The 11,504-nt window shown below is 41.4% G+C and overlaps 1 protein-coding gene across 1 annotated transcript; it reads right to left on the bottom strand.

The window, feature by feature from the left end:
* Nucleotides 1–1,347: 1,347 nt before the first annotated feature.
* Nucleotides 1,348–9,309, bottom strand: LOC139474131 (uncharacterized). Its single transcript, XM_071257007.1, has 7 exons — nucleotides 9,261–9,309; nucleotides 4,285–4,689; nucleotides 2,587–2,928; nucleotides 2,437–2,472; nucleotides 2,068–2,112; nucleotides 1,801–1,891; nucleotides 1,348–1,609 (listed from the first exon to the last, which is right to left on the bottom strand). The coding sequence occupies exons 1-7, from the start codon at nucleotides 9,307–9,309 to the stop codon at nucleotides 1,348–1,350; spliced, it is 1,230 nt and encodes a 409-aa protein (XP_071113108.1).
* Nucleotides 9,310–11,504: the final 2,195 nt, after the last annotated feature.

The following is an 11,504-nucleotide window of genomic DNA, read 5'->3' on the forward strand; positions in this document are numbered from 1 at the left end:
TCCACTAGCTAAACATTAGCTCACACACAGGGCACATCAAACCATGTACACCTCGAGGTCGGTTGACCACTTGTAATGTGCCGCCGCTGCCTTGCCGATATCTACTAAAATGGTTGTAACATCCGATATTGACATTGTTAACAGAGTTGTTACACCACCGCTCTTAGAGGGCGAGCCTCCCTGTCTTTTGTTACCATGATGGGTTCTCGCAAGGAAATTGTCAACTTAAAACATTGATCAGACAACTGACCAAATATTATTTTGTATATTTTCAGTAACAACATTCACACCACTTTATCTGAAGCACAGTTACTTTTTCCGCTAGTATATATCTGTTTCCTTAATAGAATCGCTATTCATTATCGGCTGTTAAGCAATTGTGTGCAATGTAAAGCAATGGTTTCAGAATCATTGTATAAAAAATACACTTAGTATTAAAAAAGCCGGGTTCATTTTTTCTCTTTGTTATCAAGAAATATTAGGTAATGATTTGAAAATAAGGAAGAACTGAACGTATAGCATACAATCGAATATAGAAAAGGTTATGTCTCTGTTATTATACACGACCGATCACAATCATACATTTCCGAGTTTGCCTAAGGAAACAAGGCCTGGTTTCTTGTAACGTCGCGTCCAAGATTATTGCACTTATATAGCGACGTGCATGCACGTGTGTTTGTGTGTCGGGACTAATGCCGATTTATAGTGCTAGCCCACTGAGATACCATGCCGCAGTTTAACATGAATACCCCACTCAGACATGGTATACTGACTCTGAGCCGACCAGTCTTTGTTTTAGCTCCTTAATGCCGAGCGCCAGGCAGGGTTAAAACAAGTACCATCTTTTAAGGTCTTTTGGTATGACACGGACGTTGATCGAACCACGGACCTTCCGCTCTCCGGGCGGACGACCTACCACTGGATCACGGTCAGTTGAGGGTCCGAGAAAAGCTAGTATAATATCCATGAAGCACAGGAAGAATTTAAACTACTTTGTTGTGAAAACCCTATCTTAAAGTTGTCCAGGTACATATAGGCTTAAATGTAACAGCACCGTAAGTCAAACCTAACTGAAACTGTTTTCCCTGAGGTCAGATTTACAGGTTGTTATTGAGTATAGTACCATCAGAAACCCCCGGCTTACACATGTCCATGTCAAAACACGTAATGCCTATTTCCTAATTGGTAAATTGTGTCAACGGAGAATCTCCATAGGCCTTATTCAGGACGCAATAATATGCTACAAGCAAACAATAAGATCAATTATACATTAAAGGTTCTATCCGCGTTCCGGCTACAAATTGTAACTGTATTTTAGGTTCAAAGGTGTCATAGTTACTTATCTGTTTAGGGTTCTGTGTTGGATCGAAGCTTGTTCTTGTCGATGGTTAGGTTTGACAGTGACAGAGGGTTGGGGTTAGGTTTGAGGGCCACACTGAAGGGGTCGTCCTGGTTGTGGATATCGGTACTAAGTCTCTTGGTAGAAAGTTGGCGAGGGGGAGCCGTCCCCCGATGTTGATGGGGCAAGGAGTAGATGGGCTCAAGGGCGTCATTCCCTTCAGGGGTAACCCGGTGGGGTGGAGAAGCAGAGAGGATGTTGCCTTGTCTCCTGGATACACACATAACTCGTGGATGTCAGTTTCTGTGATAACAGTTTAACAGTATATTTATAATGAAGATTTTAAGTAATTTTGTCTTCATGAATATCATGAGTATAGGCATGGTATCGTTTCCGAAACGTTAGATTTGCTATGAATGATTTAAATATTAATACACGTCGATGTTAAATGTGGCACCAACCTTTTCATATACAGTATGAAGATAATCCCAAAAGCCACAACTCCAGCCAAAAAGCCAACAGCAAGGAAAACAAGCTGCAAGTTTGATCCATCTGAATTTGACACAGAACGTGTACATGAATAAGGAGATATATATCTTTTGGATACATCAGTTTGCAGACCTACATATACCGATATACGAACTGTCTGGTACAGGCGAAACTATTATGAAGGATATAGAAATCAAATAGCTACAGGAACCTGTTAACCAGTTAAAGAGCGTCCTCACCTGTTGACCCTGATCCATTGGTGTTTGGAGCTGTTTTCGTCCGCGCTGAAATAATATAATCAACAATATCAGCAATTATGAACTAAACAGTTAAGGGCCACTATTTAAAGTATCAGAATATGAATGCGTCGGATAGTTCATTTATGTAATGATATTCTCCTGCCGACACACACATTTCATCTTGTAGGAATGGTGGCAGGTGTAAACAGACCAGTGTCATTTAAAGTCTCTATGTTTCCGGTTGTGAAGCTAATATGACGTGAGAGTTAGAAATACAGTCAACTGAAAGTTCAATAATGTAATCCGTTTGTGTTTGAGTGATGTTTTGCTGTCTTGCAACCAGACAATTGTAAGTGACAAAGGGCATACCTTTACATGTGACTGTGACGTCAGAACCATTGTGTCCTGCTGAAAAAAAGAATTCAATTGATTGACGGAATCGTTTTCTTTCAATGATAAACGTATTAGTTATTATAACAAGTTATATAATCAATGCTGCATTGTGTAAAAGTAAATTACCTTCCAGTCTCATCCATATCTTGTCGGGGAGATAGTCACGGGTAACATCCACCTGTAAACTCCACTCTGATTGGCTGATGTTAATCTCCTTCATGAAGTGGACTGCGAGGTCGCCACCATGGATTGTGTACACTGTACGAGTCTTGTCCTTGATGGACAGTGTGGTCACGTGGCTGTTGCCCAGTCTGACGTCCAGCAGGGTGACGCGGCTCGCAGCTCCACTGACTGTACAGGTGGAGGTGCTTGTTTCCCGAGATGACATCTTCAGTCGGTTGCTGCTGATGTAGACCTCCTTGCCTGTTTGTGTCTTGCTGTCACACAACAAGACACTGGCGACTTGCTCTGAAATAATGTGTTCTACTTGTCTGAGAAAGAATTTGTCCAATAATAAATCACTTCGAATTGGAATTGTCGAAGTGTCTGCTATTTATACAACTAAAACAACATTTTGTATCATTACTTGCAATTCTTTTTGCCAGCACACATTCAAATCAACACTAAGTAACCAAAGTTTAACTATCTAAGAATGTAGGTAAACATTAATGTCCGCAGTTTTTATACACTTCAAGTTCACAGGTCACCTTCCGGTACGTTTAATGTTTCGCATTTTAAAGTTTGCTGTTCGATCTATTTGGGTGTTGAAGAAAAGTATTAGCTATGACCCTGTTCATGTCATCCAAATGTTATTACTATTCGTAGTGACTGTTAATGCCAATTTTAACATTATTTCTGTTTTATCACGGCGGTAAAAAAGCCCAAACTGATGTAGGTCTTGGACATTTACTTCAGTGAAATCCAGCGCACGGAAATGGTGAAAACAAACCTAGAAACATTATCAAGGCGAACCTGGATTCGACCCCACTGTCATGCTTCTGGCACCCCAAACAAATTACATTTGGGGTAAAAGCCTAAATAGCGGTTCAAACAATATAAATGGATCACTGAAAATCTTTGATGACACCAGGTGTTCGCGAAATAGGTAAGCCTGGTTCCCTTCCGGCAGCGCCCGCCGCATGGTTTGCATGAAAACTTGGATATAATACGGGTTAGATAAACAAGGTGGAGCTCCTGCATTTGAAAAAAAACAACAGCTGGTGCTGTTATATACAATCTTGAGATAAAAGTAATCTTAACATTATTCTCATATACCAAGATTGTACAAAAAATGTTAAGATCTTTCGCCTCTTTATAGGCCTTTATAACTGACTGTTAACCATTTGGATCATGGCTAGCCCGTTTACTAATATAGGTTTCAGATAATGTAGGATGGGTTGTTTCGGATCCCAGTCAACAAGGTATCGGATTGTGAACGGGGTGTCCTGCCTCATAGTGTTTCGGGTTCGACTAAACAGTTTCAATATACCATCAGCACCAGCTTATGGCGTCTACATTCGTCAATTGCTTAGGTACTACAGAATTATTTTCTTTACAACTAAGATTTTCAATCAAGGTTTCACCATCAAGGGCCTGGTTAAGTCATACTAGAAAATGAATGGTAGACATGCACGCCTCCTTACCCACTTACCCACTTACTCCTTTAGTGAAAATGGCGGGTGCTAGCCGTAGAGCAGGACATGCCTATCCATTTCGCGAACAGCTGGTACCAATTCAATGATCCAATCACATACTTTTCATTATTCACCTTTACTTTTGCCCGACGGAGTCGGCAGATGCTCGGGATCTGTACTCTCAGTTTACCTTTAACACACTGATGTATTACCACCAGATGTGACGGGCGCTTCTCTCCCACGTGGAGGTCATTGAGGTGAACTTTTGAGGAACTCGTGTCACTCTCCAGGATACAGTACCTATTCTGACTACACTCCTCCAGAACCTCTGTGATCGCTGCCTGATAAGCCCTCTTCTGATGCACATCCGACGCGTTTAACAAACATTCCCCAAAGTCATAAAATTCATCATTGAATTTTCCTTTACAGGATATGTCGCCACCGTCTTTCCTTACAGGTACTCTTTGCAAGAAGTGTTTGACCAACACTGATTCATTTCTGGAACACTTGATCCCTTCACTCCCCTCATTGTAACAAACGCTAATAACGTCCCCTTCTATTTCTGGCACATCCACTTTGTCACAAATGAGGGAACCTGAAGTATAACGGGAAAAAAGTGCATGAGCTTATTTCACAAAGATAATTGATTTGAATTTTGAATTCAGTAGCATGGAATCTAAGTGAAGTGTGAGTAAATATTCAACGTCGCATTGGCAATAAGAGAGTCACGAAGTTTTCAATGTGTAGAAATAAAGACAGTTAATGACAAATACGGCTGACCAAAACAAGTATTAGGCACCTTTCAGAGGACAAAACTGTATACCTTGAAGCAGTGACAGAAGATAAATTCTGTCTCTGACAAGAAACTCCCCCAGAAATTAACTCACCAACTCTACATAAAAGATTGACAGGAAATAGAGAAAATGAACAATTCCTGTTATTTGATCATGATTTCAGTGTCTGATATTTCTCTTTAACATTCATCAAATAAAATATGCATCGTCACTGAAAATAATCTTGTTTGAAACTTTATTCAACACTTCATCAAGAAAATCTGAAGATATTCTGGTAGGGGGTCTGGGATTTTTTCAGCTATTGCTGCAAAACCAGATATCATTTATATCTAAAGCTATGAGCCAAAATATGTTTTTCCAAACACATTTGCAACAGTTTTACATTGGCAGACAATTTCTTTATTTTACCAACAATATGGAGCATTTTATTTGCGACAAAGTAACACCCCAACCCAAACCCAAACCCAAACCCCAACCCAAACCTCTTCAGAATATCAAATTTTTGAATCTCAAATGGATCATGGGAGGAATCCTTACAAAATTGGCATGATTTAAGTGGGTTATATTCCTCTAACGGACAGTGAATACAATTTTATTTAAAGCCTCATTCAAAACTTCATTCAAGTAATATGTATTCAGTTACACCTTTCGTTCCAAACAAATCTGTGAGTAACTATATAATGCCGATCAGTTTTGACCATTCTGATAATCTGAGTATATTGCCTTAGAGTAATATATCAATGCCTGATCACAGATAGGAAAATTGTTTGCTCAGATGAGTAGTATGCGACATGGCTCAGAGCGTGGCCGAACTCAAGTTTATGTTTGCTGCATTCAGCCAAGCTTGGTAAGCAGAAATCGAAATACCTGAGGCCTTAGTCGTCTAAGCCCGACATGCATCACTCGTGTAAGGGGAAATCGAAGTCCTCCAGAGACAGTTCTTAGTTCACGTCGGCTGGCTCGAGGATCAGTTATGGGCAACTCCCATAGCTCATCTTTGGCAGGTAATTACTTCTAAAAAGCCCCTATGCTTTCTGCATCTATCGAGGTTTTCATCGTCAAATGTTAGTGTCCCTCTTTGCGGTGGTGCCTACAATACAGCTGAAGACAGAAGTGTCCCCTGGCTGTCAGAGCGCCCGGAAAACCAGGTGTCCCTGCCATTCGAACTCTGCTGGGGAATCTTCATGTTCGGGCCACCCGTGAAGTGGGCAAGATGATTGCCCTTGACAAGATGGGTGACAAGCCTTCCCGTGTCTACTTCGCCTCTATGCATTTAATGATCACCACACGGGGGTGTCCCAGTTGCCTGGTGTTGTTGACATTGATGCAGATTTCAGCACTCTTTATCCTCCGTGGTTCCGTTTTACCGTATTCAGGAGGCCGACATTTACCTCGCCATGCCCCTGAGATTAGATCGTACCTGGGATTGTTCTCGGTCAGTGTCCGGGAGATCCTTCCCACCACTAGAGCTCTGAAGAAATTACCCGACCCGTCCAAGGGGTCCCATCCAGTCTTGTTTCTACATTCAGTCCTTAATACTAGACCCGTGAAGATTCTGGGGTTAGAAAGGTGTTCAGCAACCCATGCTTGCCGTTAAAGGTGACTATGCTTGTCGTAAAAGGCGACTAACGGGATCGGGTGGTCAGGAACGCTGACTTGGTTGACGCATGTCATCGATCCCAATTGCGTAGATCGATGCTCATGATAGTAATCACTGGATTGTCTGGTCCAGACTCGATTATTTACAGATCGCCGTCATATAGCTGGAATATTGCTGAGCGCGGCGTTAAACAACAAACCAAACCAAACCAACCTTTATTCTATAGCCCTCAGTTACTTTGACCTCCTTGATATTTTGCCCCATTCGGTGTCGGGGTCTCAACGCGGCCGGCTCTATAGTCAATGTTCAGATGGCGTAGGTACTGTGATGCAGCCTCTGACGTCTTCAGCCTTGAAGGAGGTGAAATGGGGTTCAGCGCCGCGTTCAAGATTGTAGCATTATATAGCGACGTGCATGTGCGTGCGTTCGTGCGTTCGTGGCTGCTTGTACTAGTCCAGACGTATGCCGATTTTACAGTGCTAGCCCACTGAGATACCATGCCGCACTTTAACATGAATACACAACTCAGACACAGAGACGGCCAGTCCTTGTTTTAAATCCTTTATACCGAGCGTCAGGCAGGGTAACTGATTTCAGCACTTTGGCATTGACAATTAAATACTTCCTGCGAATATTATGATATTTTATCTCTCTGTAATTGACTTAAAGTGGCTAGGAAAACTGATATTCGCAACAAAATTGCAATCAGCTTTTTCAATTGACTTTTGAGAAAAAGCAGGAGAATAAGGCTAGATGAGAAAAGTGAGGAAAGTACTTATTGTTATCGAAGACAATGATACAATTGCTAAATATAAATTATAAATTGGATAATGCCTATATTTATTCAAATGCGACCCGTAGAATGTTTTAGTTACGCTTCTGTTACTCAACGGCGTTAGTTTGGGAGTAGAAGTGCAATGACGGCATAGGACGCCAGGCCTGTCCCTCTGTGTTCAACATGATTGGAAGGAGATAGTTCGACGTCTACGACAGGACCAGAAACAGTTGGCAAAACTAGTTCAGTTGGGACAATCATTGGTCGTCTTTTGCAACAAGAACCCCTAGGCTGTGTTCTATGATCTGGTGTATTCAGTGGTTCGCCGCTGCCCCGCCTGTATCAACGCAATTGGGGTCTTACCCGATATTGTCACCTGGGTTTTGTCAATGACATTTTATGATACAACATTGATCAGAGTGAGTGAGTGAGTGAGTTGGGTGTAACGCCGCTTTTGACTGTATTCAAGATATAACACGGCGTGTCAGCTTAATGTGGGAGGAAAGCCCGAAGTGATGCATGTCGCAGACGTTTACCACTTCGGTGAAACCAACGAGTACGGGTATGGTGCTGACAAACCTAGAAACGTAATCGGGGCGAACGAGGATTCGAACCCACAATCATAGGTTTCTGGCGTACCCAAGGAACACAACTCTGCATAGCGAAACGCGTCGCCTCAGGGGTCAGGCCTCAGGGGCCACCCGTGCTCCCATTGATCAGAAGAAAGTCAAAATTTGATTTTGTATATTTTCAGTAACATAACATTTACACCACTTTATATGAGCAGGGGCATGGGTGTCTCAGTCGTGTAGGGTGCTGCAATTGGTTGTGCAGAGTTTGGTCCCTTAGCACGTCAGAAACCTCTATGACTGTGGGCCCAAATTATGTTCCTAGGTTTGCCAGAACCATATTCGTGTTCGTGGGTTTCAACAAAGTGCCACGCCTAAGACCTGCATCACTTCAGGCTCTCATCCCACATTTAGATGACAGCCTTCATGTAACAAGAATATTGTCCAGCTGGGCGTAAATCCCACTCACTCACTCATTTTTATTCACTTACTTTTACTCACTCACTCACTCACTCACTCACTCACTCACTCACCCACTCACTCACATGAAGCAAAGTTACTGTTTCCGATTTAATTCCGAATTTAAATAATGTGACATAGTGAACACATAACAATATATTTAACATTTCTACACGAACTGAATTTGCTTTTTAAGGAGGTTGTTATATACGAATTGTTTAATGAGTCAGTTAACATTAGAATTAAAACTGCTTTAAAAATTATTTCAGTTATGTCTCAGTGATTACTAACATGAAGTCAACAATGTATCAATTAAACTGTAAATTACAATAAAGATAAGTGACATGTTTCAAATGATTCATGGTATTGAAGGACCAGAGTAAAGCAGTCATTTCTATAGTATCACTACATCCTTCGTATTTGAGTTTCGGAGGTTAATACAGCACGGTTGTTATTTGACTCACCATAAGGTTTATTCCCTGTTGGTTGTCCAAACAAACTGATACAAGACCATTAAGAACAATTTCAAAGACAGCATGCGTGTAGTTTATGTATATCAACAGTCAGTCAACATCGGAATTGACAAAGTAGGATATAAATAATCAAAGAAACTGTAACCAGAAATTATATTTAACAGCTCTTCTCACCCAAATAATGTTTAGTTTGTTTGTTTGTGTGTTCTTCATCGCCGCACCCAGAAATATTCCAGCTGTATGGCGGCAGTCTGTAAACAATCGAGTCCGAACCAGACAATCCAAGGACTGACATCATTAGAATCGATCTACACAATTGGCAACTAAATTTGCGAGCCTCACCACTCGACCTTGTGAGTCACCTCTTACAAAGCATAGGTTGCTGAAGACCTATCCTAACCCGGATCTTCACTTGTCCCAGCGAATAATGATAGTACGATCTGAAGGATTCTAGGACTTAGTTCTATAGGAGGCAACAGTGTAGACATCTACTTACAAAGACAGGAATTCGCCAGTAATACCAATACCAGTAATACCGTCTCCATGGCTGTACGCGAATCATTTGAGTTCATATTTCCCTATCAATTGTGATCGTGAGTATGGTGGCCGAGAGGGGACATCGCTTTCTCGCTCGTGAGTCATATGCAGCCGGTTTTAGATTCAATTATAGCTCATTAGCTAAGCAGTCATGTATCTCACTACAAGCAAATACGACTCATTAGTGTCAAAACGGCCAATGACGCACTTGTTGAATAAAATGTTGAATCTGTCAAAATCCGGCCTTGATGTTTTATGCTCTATAATCGAAACGGATCTGATATTCAGTCCTGTCATTTGTGTTTTCCTTGTCGGCCGGACACTGGCTCGTTAAACTACTAAACTGTTCATCATAAGGTTTTATGCGTCCCTCGTTAGTTTTTCGGAAGGCGCATTAAACGACATGTACCCCTCGTGATACTGATACAACTTATGTTGGGCGTAAAAGGAAAATGAGGGATACAAATTACATAAATAGATCACTGAAAATCAGTGATGACGCCAGGTGTTCGCGAGTGAAGCTTTCTCCTGGTACTTGGCAATATACTTTCGCTTTTATCCTTGATAGTTAGACGAGGCCAGAGTAACCTATTTTTTATCCTTGATAGTTAGACGAGGTCCGGAGTAACCTATCTTTTATCCTTGATACTTAGACGAGGTCCGGAATAACCTATCTTTTATCCTTGATAGATAGACTAGGTCCGGAGTAACCTATCTTTTATCCTTGATAGTTAGACGAAGTCCGGAGTAACCTATCTTATATCCTTGATAGTTAGACGAGGTCCGGAGTAACCTATCTTTTATCCTTGATAGTAAGAAGTGGCCCGGAGTAACCTATCTTTTATCCTTGATAGATAGACTAGGTGCAGAGTAACATATCTTTTATCCTTGATAGTTAGACGAGGTCCGGAGTAACCTATCTTTTATCCTTGATAGTCAGACGAGGTCCGGAGTAACCTGTCTTTTATCCTTGATAGTTAGACTAGGTCCGGAGTAACCTATCTTTTATCCTTGATAGTTAGACTAGGTCCGGAGTAACCTATCTTTTATCCTTGATAGTGAGACGTGGCCCGGAGTAACCTATGCCTGTCTCGGGAGGCGACAGGAAGGATCGGGTGGCTGGCCTCGGCTGATTGCATGCATCGGATCCCGAAGGGTTTGGGCGTCTCTCATAATGTCAGTCACTGGTTTGTCTGATTATTTACAGGACGCCATTATCTAGCTTGTTCTATATGTTGTCGAGGTCTACGTCTTCTGAACTGTGTCCACTGTGTAGAACTCAGACCACAGGTAAATTAGTGTCAAACAGAGGACTACAATCAGGGCGTATGAAGGATTCGAACATTCCATCATCGGATCCTGGCACGACTCGGGGACGCAACAATCGAATGTGTGTTTTGCGTCTGTCGAGGAATTAACTGACCACAGGTTGACAGACTGAGCAAAGTAAAGTTTTCAAAACAAGGAGTGCTTCCTCTGCATCGACAACAACCAAACTGTCTGGAAGTAAAAAGAGAAAGGGACAGGTGTAATTAAACTGTACCCATAGGTTCTTCCATTTTGATTATAGGTAGAAATTTTATAGCTGAGTAAGGTACAGAAGAACTTGAGATTCTACACAAGTCTTTTGTGCCTTGTATAGATAAGGTCTACCTCGAAAATCCCATTTATCTATAATACTTTTCATCATATTGTGCTTAACATATGATCTATAAGTGAAATGGATGCAAATGATCATTACAAATTACAAACATAAGGCTCTTTTCTTGTTGATACACATAAGGACAAACACATGGTAGGAGGCAGATTTTATTGCAGGCAAAGCATGGTGACAGGTCTTTTTTACAAGCTGTTTATAATCAAAAATCAATTTATCAGTGAATAATCATGTCCTGTAAACTGTCCTTGAATTAACTGTGCTTACATCAAGGGTTCCTGTAATAAAATATGGTAGAGCAGCTCCAATTTTCTATTTTTCGAGCCTAAATCCTTTGTTTAAAATTCAGACCTCGATGTTTATGCACTGTTCAATGCCATCACAAGGTGTTTACAATAACTAAAAACGACAAAACCCTTTCCATAACGCTTTTCCAAACATAACATAGTCTACAAGCACCATGCACAATAAACAATGGTCCCTAGAGTGGAAGGTCGGTGGTTCGATCCCCTGGCCCCGGCACACCAAAAGATGTTATAAGATGGT

The sequence above is a fragment of the Haliotis cracherodii genome, unplaced genomic scaffold (assembly GCF_022045235.1).
Source record: "Haliotis cracherodii isolate W230 unplaced genomic scaffold, xgHalCrac1.p SCAF_3, whole genome shotgun sequence".
Taxonomy (NCBI): Eukaryota; Metazoa; Mollusca; class Gastropoda; order Lepetellida; family Haliotidae; genus Haliotis; species Haliotis cracherodii.

What these genes read in the sequence shown, in the direction of transcription:
- LOC139474131 (XM_071257007.1), bottom strand. Translation starts at nt 9,309, where the DNA reads ATGGAGACGGTATTACTGGTATTGGTATTACTGGCGAATTCCTGTCTT. An exon ending in AATACATCAGTGTGTTAAAG is followed by an intron (nt 2,929 to 4,284) that starts GTAAACTGAGAG and finishes ACATTATTTCAG; the next exon opens with AGCAAGTCGCCAGTGTCTTG. An exon ending in CAATGGATCAGGGTCAACAG is followed by an intron (nt 1,892 to 2,067) that starts GTGAGGACGCTC and finishes TGTCAAATTCAG; the next exon opens with ATGGATCAAACTTGCAGCTT.